General features: G+C 40.3%; 1 protein-coding gene across 1 annotated transcript in view; it reads left to right on the forward strand.

Annotated features, from left to right (window-relative positions):
* Positions 1-18,690, forward strand: part of DUSP16 (dual specificity phosphatase 16) — an 86,701-nt gene that overhangs the window by 40,854 nt on the left and 27,157 nt on the right. Inside the window, exons 2-3 of the mRNA XM_044678805.1 lie at positions 6,762-7,363; positions 8,727-8,865. Of these exons, the coding sequence (XP_044534740.1) occupies positions 7,136-7,363; positions 8,727-8,865 (367 nt within the window). The 5' untranslated portion in view covers positions 6,762-7,135. The remainder of the gene's footprint in view (positions 1-6,761; positions 7,364-8,726; positions 8,866-18,690) is intronic.

Here is an 18,690-nt window from a genome sequence, read left to right on the forward strand (position 1 = left end):
TAAAGTGAGCTGGAGAAGGAAATGGCAAACCCCACTCTGTTATCTTTACCAAGAAAACCCCAAATTGAGTCACAAAGAGTCAGACATGACTAAAACAATTGAAAACAAGAAAAAGTTAAAAGAATATATTTTTTTAATTTGTCTGGGCAGAGATTTAGTAATAAAATGAGCTTAAAGGGCCAGAGGCTCACTTATCTTTTAAATGCCTGTATTTTGTAACCAGCTCAGCCTTCCAGAGAGGCAGCTCCTGGAACTTAATCTCTTGCCATCTCTCCTGTTGGCAGAGATATATTAGGATGAGGCACTTTGTCTCTGGTACAAAATACCGATGTATAATTTAAGTTACCTTTTTCATTTTTTTAATGGATGCTCTCCAGTGTTACTGTGGCACAGGTATCATGCCAGCATTTGGGGAAATCGGGAAAGAGGATTTCTCATCTGCTTTCTCTGAGAAGCAGGAAAGTGTGTGATATAGATGTTTTAATATAGGAACTTATATGTGTCTTGTGACAAGCTTGGGAAGCTGAGATAGAAGCAAGTTTTGTTTTTCTTCTTTAGGAAGAGGCAGCAAAGGATGGGATGATGGCTCTGGGGTCAGAGGACCTGTTGGATGCTTGGCACACTGTTTGTGTGTCCTTGGACAAGTCACTTGATTGACTCAGTTTCTTCAGCTGTAAATTGAGTTGGTTTCGATGATGAAGGTTTCTTGCAGCCCTAGCACTGTGGTGTTGTGATCTTTTGATAATTCTATTTCTCGTGTGATAGAAACAACATGTTCCTTGGACCTTTCACTGTTTTCAGGGAAATAAGAAGGGTGAAAGTTACCAGTAGAGTTTCAAGTTTTGGAGGGGAAACCCAAAAGTGAACTCTTTGTAAGAAACGAGGCTCTCCCTCGCACTGTGAGACCATACAGTATGCATGGCTTACACACACACACACACACACACACACACACACAGAGTTCAGGTGCTAAGATAAGAAAACCTGTTTTTCATCTTGCTATCCATGAGCGTGATAATAGCATTGTCTCTGAATGGAGATGTTTTCAAAATACATTTTAACCTCATTCCCAGTCACCACACACTTTAAGAGTTGGTGTTTTTAAAAACAAAACAAAACATTTCCACTTGGATTTTATGTCTATTTTTAAAATTTTACTTTTAAAATAGGTTAAATTTTTTCATGAGGTTTAAGTAAATTTTGGGGGGGGGTTATTTAGTTGTTTTAAATAGTATCTGACTTTTCAGGACTCCATTTGGGGTTTTCTTGGCAAAGGTACTGGAGTGGTTTGCCATTTCCTTCTCTGGCTCATTTGACAGATGAGGAACTGAGGCAAACAGGGTTGATTGTCTTGTAACTAGTATCTAAGGCCAGATTTGAATTAAAAAAAAAAAAATGAGTCTTCCTGGCTTCAGATCCAGCCCCTTATCTACTGCATCTTCTAGATTCAGGAAAGACCAAGTTTAAATCCATCATTTTACACTTACTACTACTCTGGTGATTCTGAGCAAGTCAACCTAACCTCTGTCTGCTTCTGTTTTCATGTATTTGGAATAAGGGTAATAATAGCACCTACCTCCCAGGGTTGTGGGGAGGATTAAATGACAGAGTATTTGTAAATCACTTAGCACAGTGGCACATTGTAGCTACTTAATAAATCTTCTTTCTCTCCTTCCCTTTCTGCTACCGTTCCTCCTTCCCTCCCTCCCTCCCTCCATCCCTCCATCCTTCCCTGTCTCCTACCCTTCCTCCTTCTCTCCCTCTATCCTTTCTCCTTCCATCCCTCCTTCTTTCCCTTTCTCTATGCCTCCTTCCCTCCCTCCCTCCATTCTTCCCTTCCCCCTTCCCCCTCTCCATCCCTTCCTCTTTCCCTCCTTCCATACCCTCTTCTCTCCCTCCCTCCCTCCCCCCATATAAATGCAAGCTCTTGGGGGAGGCAGAGTAATTTTTAAGACTGTAAATGGGTCCAAAGGCCAAAATGTTTGAGAACTCTTGGTGTATCCCATTGTGTGATGCTGCCTCAATCTTATGTTATTACTCATTCTATAATATATGCACTTAGGATTTCATCTGGATGGAAATTCCTCTCATGTACATGCCAGGCGTTCACGCGCCACCCCCCACAGATGATCTTCACAAAATGCTGTGACTGAAAAAAAAAGATTCCCCCGAGTGCCAGCACTTTGGTCATGAGCTTCTTGGGGTGATCTTAATCGGCTCTTAACACTAAGCTGGTTTCCAAATACATTCATTTAAAAGATTAGTGGAAATCTGGTTCTTTAGGTGCATTTTATTACTAAATCTCTGCCAAAAGACACTTTTAAAAATGTTCTTTAGCTATTACTAATAAAAGAGCTTATAGCAATCAATCAATAAAACGTTTTTTAAACCCTCACCTTCCACTTTAGAATCAATACTGTGTATTGGTTCCAAGGCACAAGAGCAGTTAGAGCTAGACAATGAGGGTTAAGTGACTTGCCCAGGGTCACACAGCTAGGAAGTTTCTGAGTGCAGATTTGAACCCAGGACCTGGCACTCTGCTGAGCCACCTACCTATCCCCCAATAAACATTCGTTAAGATTATTCACTTATAAAAATTAACAATATGGAAATGTGTTTTGCATGATAATACATATATAATCCAGACTGAATGACTGCCAGCTCTGGAGAGGGAAGGAGGGAGACAATTTGGATCATATGACTTTGGAAAACTTATGTGGAAATTTGTTACTACATGTAACTGGTAAAGTAAATAAATAAATAAATAAACATTCATTGAGTGCCTGCCTTGTGCCAGCCACTGTACTAAATGCTAGATACTAATTCGATTCCCAGTTTTCTCTTCTCTTTTCTATTCTCTGATTTCCCTTGCCACCCCCAGCTTGTTTCAGCAGTTCAAGCTTGTGAGTTTAGCCAAAGCCAAGTGGATTTGACAGACAGTTTTATATAATTCACCTCTTATAAACGGACGTTCTTCTTCCTCTTTGTATTTCCTTGATCTGCTAACCCAATGGAAGATGTTATCTTATCCTGATTCTCAGCATCAGTGGTTTAGAGTCAAAGTTTAGGACCTGTGGAGGTAGCACCATCTTGTTTTTGTTCTTAAATTCCTACTGCCTTTGCCACCTGGATGCTAATGGACTAATTGTCATCCTTATCAGCCAGCAGCATTTATTTAGTACCTTAAGGTTTACACTTGACACTTTATAGATATCTTACTTTCACAGTAACCCAGAGAAGTACAGGTTTGTTATATTATTCCCATTTTACAGATGAGGAGACTGAAATAGCAATTAAATCACTTGTCCAAGGTCATACAACTAGTAAGGGTCTGTGGTCAGATTTGAACCTTCAATCCAGTGCTTTGGTCTACTTCACCATCTAGTCCCATGTGCTGTTTTCAGTCTGGTTCCCTTCCCAGTACAATTACTCTGAGAACAACATATCCCTTTAGAAAGAGCCTTGCTTTTGAGACACTTCCTAGCGGGGTGACCCTGGACAAGTCACTTAACCCCCATTGCCTAGCCCTTATCTCTCTTCTGCCTTGGAACCAATATTTGAAGGTTTAGAAAGAAAGAATGGAAGAAAGCAAGCATTGGTCTTCTATCTTTGAACTGATACTAAGACTGAAGGTAAGGGGAAAGGAAGAAAGGAAGGAAGGAAGGAAGGAAGGAAGGAAGGAAGGAAGGAAGGAAGGAAACATTGGTTTCCTATCTTAGAAATGATACTAAAATTGAAGGTAGGGGTTAAGAAAGAAAGAAAAAGCAAGCAAACATTGGTCTTCTATCTTAGAAATGATACTGAGACAGAAGGTAGGGGTTAAGAAAGGGGGGAGAGCTAGAGCCAGGCTTAAAGTTGGGAATTCCTGGGTTCAGATGTGGCCTGAGACACTTCCTAGTAGTGACCCTGGGCAAGTCACTTAACCCCAATTTCCTAGCCCTTACTGATCTTCTTTCTTAGAATTGATGCTAGGACAGAAATTAAAAGTTACTTAAAAAGCAAGCAAGTGAGCCTTGGTTTGGGAGGAGGACATCCTTGTTGTCATTGCTATTTAGTCATGCCTGACTCTTGGTGACCCCGTGCGCCATACTGTCCGTGTGGCTTTCTTGGCAAAGATACGGGAGCGGTTGAGACGGGCCGAGCACCAGTTGCTACGCCCGAGGCCCAGAACAGTGCTGCAGCATGATTGACTGGATGAAACAATTGTTTTGCCCCCATTTCACCACCTTCCCCTTCTTGCTCCTCTGAGATTCTAAAAACATGAGATAACACAGGTTTAGTTTCTCAGAAGTCAAGAAATATGTCCGTAATGAATTGTTCTTTAAGCTCTATCTGAGAAAAGCTTGGCTGTGAGAGTCCTGAAGGATTAGGCGCTTTTGTGTGGGAGCATTCAGATGTCTTTGAGACGCTAGACATGCCAATTTTCATGCCGGTGTTAAACTTCAGCATCTTAAAAGGATTTTACTGTGGAGATGAGTCTGGACCTGTCATTTCCTCAGTGTGGGAAGCATTAGGTGTGGAAGCTCCGTCTCCCAGAGCCCATCTTTGTAGGGGAGGATGTTAGAGGCGCTGATAGGTTAAAGGACGCTTGTCCTGGCTCACTGAGCCCGAATGTGAAGATGCTCATCATTGGGGAGGCCTGAACTTGAACCCCACTTCTGACCCTTATTAAATGGTGGGGAACTCAGCTTCCCTTTTGTCAGCCTCAGGATACTTAGCTGTAAAATGGGGATAACAGCACTCACCTCCCAGAGTTATTGGCAGAATTGAGTAGATAGTATCTGCAAGTTACTTTGCTGACCTTTGAATACTTTGTAAATATTTGGGCTATCATGTGTCAGAAAGGGACTTCTCTTTCTAGGGACTCGTTCATTATACTGCTTTGTTTCCTTTCATATTTTCTTACAATTTTTTAAATTTTACAATTATTTCTATTTGAAGGGGCAGCTGGGGTGACTCAGTGGATAGAAAGCCTAGATTGGGAAGATCCTGGGTTCAAATTTAACCTCAGACACTTCCTAGCCATATGATCCTGGGCAAGTCATTTAACTCCCATTGCCCAACCTTTACTGCGCTTCTGCCTTGGAACCAATATACAATTCCAAGATAGAAGGTAAGGGTTTAAAACAACTCTTAAAAATAAATAAAATGTTAAAAGATTCTATTTTAGAAATTTGATGTTCCCCTTGTCCTCCTCTGTGTGAAGTATCATAGTTTTTTGTTGTTTTTTTAAATTTCTGATACTGGAGCTAATGCATTGTGGCAAAAATTGGCTTACATTTACTACTTTAAAATGTATAAAGCCTCCGTGCATTCAAGTAGCATTTAAGAAATGGACCAGGTAGGCTTGTGAAGCAGCCCTCCAGCTGCCTCACTTGGTGCCTAGAAAGGAGAAAGTGCTGGATGGGGAGTCACAAAGGCCTAAATTTGAATCCTGCTTTGAAGATGACTAGCTGGATGATCCTGTAGAAGTCACTTAGTTTCTTTCATCCTCAGTTCCCTGATTTGTAAAATGGGAATAATAACAGCACCTTCTTTACAAGGGTTGATTTGAGGATAAAATAACATATGGCAAGTGATTTGCAAAACTTCTGGTAGTTGTTATTTCATCTAATTCTCACAACAACCACATGAAGTAGAGAGGGTAAGCATCATCCAATTTGAAAAAAAGAGGAAATAAAGACCTTTTAGTGGAATCAAAATCAATATGTTGCTCCAGAAAATGCCTCAAGACAAAGTCATTAAGTTATATTTAGGTCTCCTAATTTATTGTTGTTCAGTTCTGCCTAACTCATTAGGACCCCTTTTGGGGTTTTCTTGGGAGAAATACTGGTTTGTCATTTCCTTCTCCAGTTCATTTTACAGATGAGGAAGCTGAGACAAATAGGGTTATGTGACTTGTCCAGGGTCACACAGCTAGTAAATGTCTGAGGCCAGCACTCCATCTGCCATACCACTTAGCAGGCTGATCCTCCTAATAGCTAAATGGCAAAAGTAATTTAAAACCCTGGAGTTTGCCTGCCTGTCTTTCTTATCCTCCTCCCCCCATTTAATGAGACTACTACTGGTTTATTCTTCACTTTGTACTCTCTTATGGATATTGTCAGCCTTAGTCTCTGTCTGTGAATTTCTGTTTTTCTGTCTCTGTAACTGTCTTTTTTTTTGACACTGTTTCTCTTTGTTTCTGTATGTCTTCCTCTGTCCATCCCATCTGTCTTCCTCTTTTTTGTCTCTGTTTCTTTTTGTGTCTGTATGTCTGTCTCTTTTTGTCTCTGTCTCTGTCAGTTTCTCTTTGTCTCTGTATGTCTGTCTCTTTGTCTATCTCTGTCTCTTTTTCGGTCTGTCTCTGCCTTCCTCTTTCCAGGTATAGAATATTTCCTCTTCCTGCTCTAGAGAACTCTCTGTCCTGGAACTACCTGGTCATTCTTAAGGATTTTGCCAAATAAAAGCAAATATAATGGAGGTATTTCCCCTTTCCAAAGTCATTTAGTCACTCTCTTCCGGACATCAGCATTCATGGTGCTACCTTTATGGGCCCACATTGACATTTGACCATTTTGAGTTCCCCATAAATCTCCACTGCTACCTGTGCTTTTTTTTGGGGGGGGGGGCAGGTTTTAAGCCCATTCACTTTCTTTTTGCCTAAATGAAACATGTGCCAAATGTAATTATGTAAATATTATGAATTTCCTAGACAGCAGTAATCTAATGTTCCTTCTTTGTTTTCTTTCCTGTCTCCCATGTTTTTGCTCATCACATAGGCTCTCGGTCTCTGGTAAAGCTGCTGGTGAGAGGGTGCCGAGGTAAAAAAAGGATGAGGTAATGCAGGGGTAGCCCCAAAGCATCTTTTGTTGGAGTCGTGAAATGGTTACTCCAGTCATCTCTTTATGAATCAAATGTGAGGGGCCGCTTTGTGGAATGAGCCTTTTGTGACAGCATATCCACGGGAAAGAGAAAGAGACATTCACTTGGAGGACTCTTGCTGAAAATGGGTTTAAGTTTCATTTTGCCAGTCGCTACCAGGCTGACCTCATACTTCTTGGGCACAATGGAGTGGCTAAGCCTTTGAGTACACAACCATTACATCATCGGGGCAAATTAAAACGGAGGTAATAAAAGAGGACTTATTGTTGACATGGCTGATGAGATGACTGGGACTCAAATTGTTACCGAGAGGTTGGTGGCTCTGCTCGAAAGTGGAACCGAGAAAGTCCTCCTAATTGATAGCCGGCCCTTTGTGGAATACAATACGTCCCACATTTTGGAAGCCATTAATATCAACTGCTCCAAGCTGATGAAGCGCAGGCTCCAGCAGGACAAAGTGTTCATTACGGAGCTCATCCAGCACTCTGCCAAACACAAGGTAACTTCTCTCTTTTCCTCCTAGACGGAGACTCTGAATGAGGAACGATTTGAACTAAATTGTTTCTCCGACCTGCCGGAAAAAGTAATTTGTGAAAGTTGAAAATGCTTCTAGCTTTGGTACATCGAGTCCTTGGAATCTGTGAAGAAGCATTATTGTTATTGTTCTGGTCAAGGATATTTCTCAATTAAAAACAAGTTTGCATTCTGGAAAATAAGCTTCTTGTTATTTTCTCTCTACCACCATGCCCGTTGAGTAACTTTTATTGATTTCATTTATACATCATTCATGATATTTTACACATTGTCTAATTCACTCCCTGTCCTGCCCCAATTTATATAAGAAAACGGACACCCAGAGAACTTAAATGACTTGCCCAAGGTCACACAAGTAGTAAGCGGCAGGATTTGGATTCAAACCCAGCATTCTTTCTACATTCCTACTGCCTCTTCCTTAAACACCATTTTTCATTTTTCAAAGTACTGTGAGGGGGGAAAAAAGTGAAACAATATACAAATTAAAGGGACAAATAAAACATCAGTTTTGTAGATTGAGACAAAAAACTTGGCCTCGTTTCAGCCTTACAGTTAAAAAGTCATTCTTTTTTCTTATAAATTTTTTCATTAAATCTGAGTTGAAAAGTTGCCCCTGAAATATTTTACAAAATAATTTCCTGCTGATAGCTACCTTCCTATAGGAAACATTTAAAAAAAATAACTTTAGATCTTTAGAGTTCGTGTTGTGTCAGTTCTCTGTATATTCTGGTTTTCTGCTGCTGCTCTCTCTCTCTGTGGGTACTTTTACAAGGAGATTTCCAATGATCAAGGTGAGCTGAATTCAGACGGAAATAGCATCATATTTTCCCCTCTAAATTGTCCTTTATGAATAGAATGAATATTGGTGAGATTCTCTATCTAATCATTTGGCCTTTTTATTCTAACCACAAACAAAGTGGGAAACATCAAAGACCCTGAAAGAGATGAAACTCAATATGGGTTATAGATGCAAACAGTAACAAAAATAATGGCTAGCATTTATAGAGTGCGGACTATGTGCCAGACACTTTACAGTTATTATTTCATTTTGTCCTCATAACCCGAGGAGGTAGGTGGTGTTATTATCCCCATTTTACAGATGAGGAAACAGGCAAATTGAAGTCAGGTGACTTGCCCAAGGTCATAACATCTAATAAATGTCTATGGCCACATTTGTACTCAGGTCTTCCTGACTCCAGACCTAGCATGCCACCTACCTACCTCCTTACCAAGACAACTGTTTTAGGATTATGAATTGCTAACCGGTGGAGTTTGGGGTGTGCTCTCATTTTGTTCTTCCACATATAGCCCATTTATTTGTATTTCAGGTTGACATTGATGGCAATCCAAAGGTGGTGGTATATGATCAAAGCTCTAAAGATGTCGCCTCTCTCGCTTCTGACTCTTTTCTGACTGTACTCCTGGGTAAACTGGAGAAGAGCTTCACCTCTGTGCACCTCCTTGCAGGTAAGATTAGGGATAAGTCCCAGAGGACACTGAATCTTCTTCTATGGTCACACCTACTACAAAAAGCTGCGTAAACATTTATTTTGTTTAACTAATTTTTTAAAACCTTTACCTTCCATCTTAGAAGCAATACTGTATATTGGTTCCAATACAGTAAGGACTAGGCAATGGGGGGACTTACTCAGGAACACATAGCCAGGAAGTATCTGAGGCCAGAATTGATCATCTTTTTTTCTAATCTTTTAAAAATGTATCATTTGTGCCTTTTTATGATGTATATAAATATTAGTACTATAGCATATGTCTCTAATACAAGTAAATAAACATTGGGGATTTTGCAGAGAATATTATTGCTATTAGGAGTGCAGAGTCAAAAACATTTGGAAATAACTGGTTTAAACAAAAAAATATTCTTCATCTACTTTTTCTCTTTGCAGATATTTATTATTAGACCAAAAGGTCTTTAGGGTGATTACAAATGTGATTAAGAAGCCTCTGTACCATTTTAGGATTTGATGCAGTCAGCCCAGTGCTATGTACTGCCTGGAGGACCTACAAATCTATTATAGAGAATCATTCTCTTTGGACTTTGTTCAAGGTTGCCTCCATGACATCTTCCAGAATATATTGGCTCAACCTACCCATGAACAATTAATGTTCTCCCCAGTTGTTTAGATCTGACCGTATCCGTGTGACATGTTGTTTAATTGCATTTATATATTTCTTGGATTTGTCTTGGCAGATAGACTCTCAAGTATTTTATATTGTCTTCAGTTATTATAAATGCAACTTTTTTTTCTTTCTTATGTTTTGTTGATCTTTGTGGGTAATACATTAAAGTGCTAATGGTTTCAATGAATTTGTTTCATATCCTGCAACTTTGCTAAAGTTGTTAATTATTTCAACTAGTTTTTTAGTTAATTTTCTAGGATTTTCTAAGTATTACCATCATATCTACAAAAAAAACCCATTTTTTAAGATCTTACCAAAGACAATGGAAAAACATGGTGGGTTAGGTATAAACAAGCTTTAGTATGTTTCCAGTGACAACTTGGAAGCAAAAAGGGATGTAAAAGATACCATTCAAGAGATGAATGGTTGGAAATGAAGGTCATGGAGTGAGAGAGCAGGGCCCACCGATGAAGAGTAGCCCAAGACTTGCATTGGTGCCCCAGGAGGATCAGAGACCAAGAGATAGAAAGTGAGGGATGGGTTGTGATCAACACATATTGGGGAGAAGGTTGCTCAAATTGGTGATAGCAATAATAGCATTTGTTCAAGGTCTGAAGGCTTACAAAATGGCTTAGGTTTGTTACCTTATTTGATCCTTGACAACTCTGTGAGGTAGGTGCTCTTATTATCTCTGTTTTGCAGTTGAGAAAACAGAGGCTGGAAAAGTAGGTGATTTTTCCAGGGTCACAAAGCTCCTAAGTATTTGAGGGAGGATTTGAATTCAGGTCTCTCTGATGTCAAGTCCAGCATTTCATCACTGCCTTTCCTAATTGCCTCATCCATGGAATATTGTCATATATAACTGATATATATATATATATATATATAACTTTTGGGAGAATCTTAGTTTTAAACTTTTCAAAAAAGTTTTTTAGAGGCAGCCAAGCTATTCTTAGTAAGGAGCGAGTGTTGAAGCCAGAAGGATCTGGATCTGCATCCCAGATCTGACACAATACTGACTATCTAATCCTGGGCAAATCTCTTCACCTCTCAGTATTTTAGGCAACTTTTTAGGATTATTAGTTACAGAAAAGGTGCATTTAAAGTGAGTTTCTCTACATGGAGTACCCTGTATTAAATGATATCACAGGTTCAATCCTATTAGAAAATGGGAATTTAAAGCCAATGCTTTTATTTATTGATTCCTAAGTGTTCAGTTCTTTAATTTTTGAAGAAAGGCAAGATCTGTTCCAACTCCTGACTTCCCTGGTTTCCTTTTAAGTCTTGCCTAAAATCCCACCTGCACCAGAAGTCTTCCCTGACCCCTCTTCATTCCAGGGCTTTCCCTCTTTGAATTAGGCCCTGTTTTTCTCATGTATAGCTTGTTTAGTTTCCTCTCTCTGATAGATTATAAGCTCCTTGAAGGCAGGACTGTCTTTTGTCTCTTTTCTTATCCCCAGTGCTTAGCACGAGGCCCGGCATAGAGTAGACACTTAATAAACGTTTACTGAATAGAATTGGTCCGTTGGCTCCTTTTCATATGATTGCAGAGTGTTTATGGGCCCTTTTCTGTGGACTGTGGGAAAATGTGGGTGTTGTCTGTCTGTTCTGTACTGGATGGAATTATAGCCTGCAGTTTTTCACCCTGAGTTAGAGGTGGGTCTCTGTTCTCAAGGAGGCCCTGCAAATTTGAAATCATCAGCCAAAAGAGGAAGCAAAAGAAGCCAGAGAAGAGGGCAGTGGAACCAAGACAGAGTAAAATAGGAGGAAGGAGCTTCTGCTTCCAGCTAAGATATCTCACAGAAAATGTCTCCAGCTGCTTTGCGAGGGAGTTCCGCTGATTGGGAGAGAGGCATTGCCCTGCCTTCAGCTATTGGCTGAAGGAGACTTCATTGCTCTTTGGTGCCATCTATAGCTTGAAAGAGGCATTGCACTTTTAAAAGGGAATGAGAAGAGGAGACTTTGCAACTGTTTTGCTGGGAGTTTTGCTGATGGGAAACATCACTGCTGGGAGCTGGTGGGAGACAGCAGAGACCTGCTTCAGGAAGAGCTTGCTGGGCCAATCTTTATTGATTTTCAGTGCTCCACAGAGGAACAGATCTAGAAATTTGCAGGCCCCAGCTTTGGACTGCCATGTTTCTGAAAAAGTTGTAATGCTGATATGTTTTGGGTGAGAGAGGATAACCCTTCCCCAGAGTCCTGCCAAGGGTGGCTGTGTTCCAAAAGAATCTGACACTGCTTGAGCAGCCCAAGAGGAGATGAAAAGAATCTTTGGCCACCAGGTGAAACATGTACCAACCTACATTTACTGATTTAACTCCTGTGCCTCCTTTATTCAGTCATCCACTCCAGCCATACTGGATTTTGCTTTTGTTCTTTCCATTTAATACCAGATGATCTCACTTTCATCCTGGGGATGAATACCTTCACTGTCTAAATCTTGATCATCCCAAATGTTCCCATGCTACCTGTTCCTTCAAACCTTACCTGACCAACACTCAAAAACGCAACTAAACACTAAGCTAAAAATACTTAGAATTGATTTGGCAGATATTCACGTACCGACTTGTAATGTCCTATATGTCACTTTCCTGAACTATCATTTCAGTCTTTCATTGTTATATGTCTATAACTTGATTCTGTCTTGTTTTCTTTATTAAATCATAAACTCCTTGAGGTCAGGAACCTTGTTTCAGGCATCTTTGTATCTCTCAGAAACCCCTGGAATAGACTCTTAACACATAATACGGGCTCAAATAACTTTCATATTTTTGCAGTAGTTTTCTTTTGTAGGGTAAGGCATTTCTGTTTCACATTAATTCCATTATGTAATTCCAAAAGTGTAGATCTAACCATGTAACTTCCCTATTTTATGAACTTCTGTGGCTCCCTATTACTTCTAGGGTATTGTCATTTAAAGTGCTTCACAATCTTACCCCAAGGGTCAGTTACATAGCAGTGTGTAGAGCACCAAGCCTGGAGGTGAGAGGTTCTGGGTTCAAATTTGGCTTCAGACACTTCCTAGTTGTATGACCCTGGGCAGGTTCATTTTGCCCTGATTGCCGAACCCTTATTGCTCCTCTGTCTTATAAGGGATACTAAGACAGAAGGTAAACATTTGTTTCAAACAAACAAGCAAACCTTTACTCAGCCTTTGAAGCTCTGTAGGCTTATTATACACATCTACTCTCCTACTCTAAGGCCACTAAGACATAGCTTCTAATTCTTCTTTATACAGTATATTCCATCTCCTGTCTCAGGCCCTTCATGCAAGCAGGTTCCCCATGTCCAGGACTCACTCCCTTTTCATTCCTGCTGCTTAGAATCAGCCCTGGATTCCTTCAAAACTCAGTTTAAATGCCTTCTCCTACTTGAGATTTTTCCTAATTTTTGAACACCCTATCCACTACCAATGCCAGTGCTTCCTCCCCAAATTAATTAGTTTTTACTCTATTCTTTTTCTTTTCTATTTCCTTACATATGTATGTATTGAGTCTCTGAATAGAATATAAATTCTTTGAGGTTAGAGACTGGTTCATCTTTGGTTTTTGTTCCCATCACTTAGCATGATGACTGGTACATAATAGGCACTTATTAAATGCCTTTTGGTTGGCTGATTAATTGGTGGATTGGCTATCCCGTTCTTCTGGATATTCTCCTAACTGGCTTTTCCTGTTATGGTTCTGTTTGTACTTGTTTGGCAAGTAGGATCTCTATGCAAATAACTTCCAAATCTATATATCTAGCCTTATCTCTAGTCTCACATTACCATATCTACACTTGGATATCCTACAGACATCTTAAACTTGGTATATCTAAAACTGCAGTCATTATATTTTCCTCTAGAATAGGCTCACTCCTTCCTTCCTTTCCTTTTTCCTTTCTTTCTTTCTTCCTTCCTTTCTTCTTTTTCTTTCTTCCTTTCTTCCTCTCTTTCTCTTTCTCTCTTCCTCTCTCTCTCTCCCTCCCTGCCTTCCTGCTTTCCTTTCTCCTTCCCCCCCTCCCTTTTTTTTCCTCCCTTCTTTTCTTCCTTCTCTCCCTCCCTTCCAGGGACAGCTTTGTGGCTTAGTGACTATATAGCAGGCCTGGAGATGAGAGGTCTTTTGGATGCAAGATTCTTCCTAGCTGTATGACCCTGGGCAAGTCACTTGACCCCTCATTGCCTAGCCCTTACTGTTCTTCTGCCTTGGAACCAATACATAGTATTGATCCTAAGACAGATGAATGGGGGTCACATAGTTAGGAAGTGTCTGAGACCAGATTTAAACCCAGAATCTCCATCTCCTCCTCATCCACTGAGCCACCTAGCTGGCCCTGTATAGGCTTCTAACCAGGAGATGTTCTCAGTTCTTCACTCTTCCTCTTCCTTCTCCCTCAATAAATCAGTCACCAAGTCTTATAGATTCTGCCTCTTTCCATATCTCTATTTGCCCCTTTCTTGTTTCTTGCACCTAAACTACCCTATTTCAGGCCCTCCTCTTACGTAGTCTCCTCACATCCTGTTTCTCCCTTGTCTAATCTGTTTTCCCATAGCTGTCAGATTTGATGTGAACTAACCAATCAGCAAACATTTATTAGTATCTATTATGTGCCAGGCACTGATAATTAGTATTATTATTGCTAAGCATGGGGATACTCGGATATTAAAAAGAAAGATAATCTATGGCTTCAATTAGTTTTCATTCTCCAATAGGGGAAGAAAGACCCTAAAAGGAAATAGAAAATCAGTCGTGGGGCAGGGGTAGGGGTCATGTTTGGAATTCATGGCACAATGCCCATCAAAGAGGAAGAGGGTAGTGTTGAGGGGGAGTACCAAGAAAGTCTTACAGGATGATGAGGTTACCCCAGAAATGGGCTTCCTTGGATAGACTGGAGAGTCCCAAAGTAGTGTGGCCAGATGAAAAACGAGAAGTTCCAGTGGCTTCCTATTCTCTGTCAAAAAATACAGGCTCTTCCGCTTGGCAATTAGAATCTTTGCATTTCTAGGCTGATTATAATTACTCCCCTAGGCTGCAGCCAAATTGGCTTAATTACAGTTCCCAGGACACCGCTTTCCCCAGCCTAGAATGCCCTCCCTCTTCACCTTTGCCATGCAGAGCCCCTGACTCCATTCAAGGCTCAGTTCACAGGCTCCTTAGTTCAAGAGGCCTTTCCTCATTTCCCCAGTTAATAGTCCTTTGTCCATTACCTTTCTCTCTCCCACCAAAGCACTCTGTATTGACTTGATATTTCCTTATTGGTGCCTGACACATAGTAGGCATCTAAGAATTACTTATTGATTGGCAGAATGACGTCACAGATCCATAAAGATAGGGACCATAATAATTTATTTTGATGAGTTTAGCGAATAGGAAATCTTATTACAGTATCAACAAGACTAATCTTCTGAAGAGTTAAAAGATAGGAGAAGCTGGGACTTTTTCAATTGATCAAGGCTTGGAAGTTTCTTTTGTATAAAAAGAGCAAACATGATGTCTTATGGGAAAGTAGCCAATTCCAAAATGTTCTTTTCTGTTTATTTAAACTTCATTACAGCAGTATTAAAATACAATGAAGTAGATGCCCTGAAGAGATTTAATATTAGCTCATATGGGTCTTAAAACAGTCAATTTGAGCAAAAAAGTGGGGAGGGCATAAAACATCTGGAAACTAATAGCTTCGTATTCAAGATCTGATAAAAAGGATTTGAATATATGCATGTAGCATGAAGCCCAAATAAATTGCAGCAAGAAGAACTTGTTTTTCAATGGCAAGGAAAAAAAGAATTCCATTTAGTCATCAGTCGTTCACTCTGTACGCAAAGTATTCCATTAGAGTAAACAGCCTGTACTTCTTCCCAGAGGATAGTTGATATAATTATCTATACAATGCCATCGTAATGAGGAAGAATAAATTTAGTTCTGCTTGGAAACTTTTCTTTAACGCTGTAGTGTACTGCCAAACTTTTTTTAAAAATTGTAATTAATTAGCAACCCATGAGGTCAATTCCTGTCCCATTTTTATTGTGCCTCAAGAACCAACTCATAAAGAAGAGCAATTTGGCGAAATTAGTCTTTTCAACTTCAGTGTAAACTTATGTAATGGAAAAAATGGCAAAGGTCTTTGGTTAAAGAGGGATGCCTGAATTGTAAGGACCTTAGAACTATTTATTCACTTAATCAGTGAATATATAATGGAACTCTTGTGAGCTGGAGTCAGAAATATTTATGTACTTATTTTAAATTGGAAGATACAATGTGACTGAGCTGGAGAAGAAAATATAAACTCCTTGAGAATATAGAAATTATTTCATTCTGTCTTTGTATCTGCTCTTGGCACATAGTAGACTCTTTTTCTTTTTTACTCTCACCTTCCATCTTAGAATCCACACTGTGTATTGGTTCCAAGGCAGAAATTGTAAAGGGGTTAAGTGACTTTACCAGGATCACACAGCTAGGAAGTGTCTACAGTTACCCTGCCCTTATTCTCTCTACTTGGTAAACTCCAATGGGCTCTTTTTTAACCTCTAGGATCTAATAGAAGTTCCTGTCTTGGTCCCATTCTGCCTTTCCAGTTTACCTAAAGCTCCCCTCCAGGTCCTTTTTGGGCCAGCCTCTGCCTCTGGTTGCTTCCTGTCTGGGAATGCTCTCCCTTCTTTCTCTGACTCTTGGAATGTGTCCTTTCCTTTAAACCTGGGCTCCAGTGCTCGTGCCTCCCCTTCCAGCCTCTCTTTATGTCAGACTTGTATGAACTTCATGTCTGTACCCAAGCCTGTGGCTACCGCCCCCTCTATTAGAATCTAAATTACTGGAATTCAGTATTTTGCTATTGTACATGTTGTCATCAAGTTATTTCATAACCCAGGATCCTGGAGCACTTGACTAGATAGAGCCCCATCACGCATCGATCTGACCCACTATAAGATTGGCCCATCAGCTTCTCAAGGGTTGGGCATTTCTCTTCCCTGCCCCCAAGCAGGGGCTTTTATTAGCAGGGAATCCCAGAATCACCCTCTCATCCTACTCCCACCTGCCCAGATGTAGTGTTCCATCTCCCCCCAAAGGCTTTGCTTGAAGGCCTTCAGGGAGGAGGAATCCACCATCCCTGAGGCCACCCTTTCAGCTTTGGGGTGGAAAGACGATGAAACTCCTTTGCTGTCTCCTCTCGTTCTGCTTCCTTGGGCCAAGCAGAACCAGTCTAACCCCTCTTCCTTGTAGAATCCCCTCAGTTCTTCTCTTTTACAGTCTTAATAACCCCAGGTATTTCAACCAGTTGTCATATTTTCTAGTCTTCTATCCATCTTGGTTGATATCTTCTCCATATTTTCCACTTTATCATCTTTCTTTAAAAAAAATCCTAAGATTTCTTTTTTAAAGGGTATATTAAATTTAACATAATACCTAGAGTAGTGCCCTGCTTGCCTCTGTCCCCTTCTAAAACATTCTTTTCTGTGCTTTTCTGGGTATTTTATTATGTTTTATTGATAGTCCTTTTGGGGGGGTGGTTGGGACATCACTTTCACCACCACCCACTCTGCCTCCCCAACCCAAATAAAAGTCTTCCCTTGTAACAAAAAAGTACGGTCAGGCAAAACAAATTCACACATTGGCTGTGTCTGAAAATGCCTTATTCTGCTAAGAATAGAAGGCATGTTTCATCGTTCATTTTCTGGAGTCAAGATCAGTCATTAAAGTTGTTTTCCTTCACATTTTTGTAGCCATTGAATTCTGGTTCTGCTCACTTTTCAGGCTTCCAAGACTCCTTTGAATCTTTCCCTTTCATCATTTCTTATGGAACAAAAATGTTCCATTACATTTGAATACAATCATTTGTTCGGCCATTTCCCAGTTGATGGGTGTCCACATTGTTTCCAGGTGCTTGTTGCAACAGAAAATGCTGTTACAAATATTTTTGGTTCTTATGCAGTTCCCCAAACTGAACACAGTCAGTACTCAAGAAGTGGCCTGGCCAGAGCAAATTATACGAGAACCTTCCTTCTTCTGGACAGAGTACAGGCGACGGTCAGTGTTGTATCATTTGGAGTCAAAGGACCTGAGTTCAGCATTCTGACTCTGCAGCAATGTGGATGAATCAGAGAAGCCAGTAAACCTCTCACCCTGTGCAGTCAAGATGGCCTTTGGGGGTCCTCCAGCTGTAAATCTAAGCATTTGTGATTCATCCAGACTTGAACAATACATTTTTAAAAATACTTATCTTCTTAGTCTCAATTCCAGCTATTGGTCTCAAGGCAGAAGAGCTGTAAGGTCTAGGCAGAGGGGGCCAAGTGACATTCCCAGGGTCACACAAGTAGAAAATATTTGAGACCAGAGTTGAAACTAGGACCTGACGCTGTACTCCTTAAGCCACCCAACTGCCCCACTTTTTTTTTTGGCTGCCATGTTATACCATTGGCTCGTACTGCACTTGTTGTTATTGTTCATTTTTCAGCCCCATCTGATTCTTCATGACCTCATCTGGAGTTTTCTTAGTAGAGATCTTGGAGTGGTTTGCCATTTCCTTCTCCAGCTTAATTTATAGATAAGGAAACTGAGGCAAACAGGTTTAAATGACTTGCCCAGAGTCATGTAGCTAGCAAGTGCCTGAGGCCAGATTCGAACTCAAGAAGATGAGTCTTCCTGACTTTCAAGCCTGGTGTCCTATCCACTGTGGCTGCCTAGATGCTTGTAGTCCATTATAAACAATTACTGATAATGCAGTGGGCCTAGAGTCAGGAAGACCTGAGTCAAATCCAGCCTCAGATACTTACTACCTGTATGACCCTGGATAAATCACTTAACCCTGTTTACCTCAGTTTTCCCAACTGTAAAATGGGGGTTCAGAGTCACACTTATCTTTCAGGGTTGTAGTAAGCTTCAAATGAAATATTTGTAAAAGCACTTACATGTGCGGCACATAGTAGGTGCTGTATGAATGTTTATTCCCTTTCCTTCCTCCTCAGATCCCCAGATCTTACTCCACTGTTGACAATTTATTATTTTAGCATTTCTTATATTACAAAGTTGATATTTGACCAAAGTTTGTAGTTATCCGAAATTGCTAAAGTATTTGATGGAAGATACTCAGTTTCCTGAGAAAAAGCTTTTCGGAGCTTTATTTTCTTTTGATACGTGGCACATAACAGGTGCTTTAAAATGCTTTTTAATGGAATTGAAT

This window comes from Gracilinanus agilis, chromosome 5, assembly GCF_016433145.1.
Source record: "Gracilinanus agilis isolate LMUSP501 chromosome 5, AgileGrace, whole genome shotgun sequence".
NCBI classification, from domain to species: domain Eukaryota; kingdom Metazoa; phylum Chordata; class Mammalia; order Didelphimorphia; family Didelphidae; genus Gracilinanus; species Gracilinanus agilis.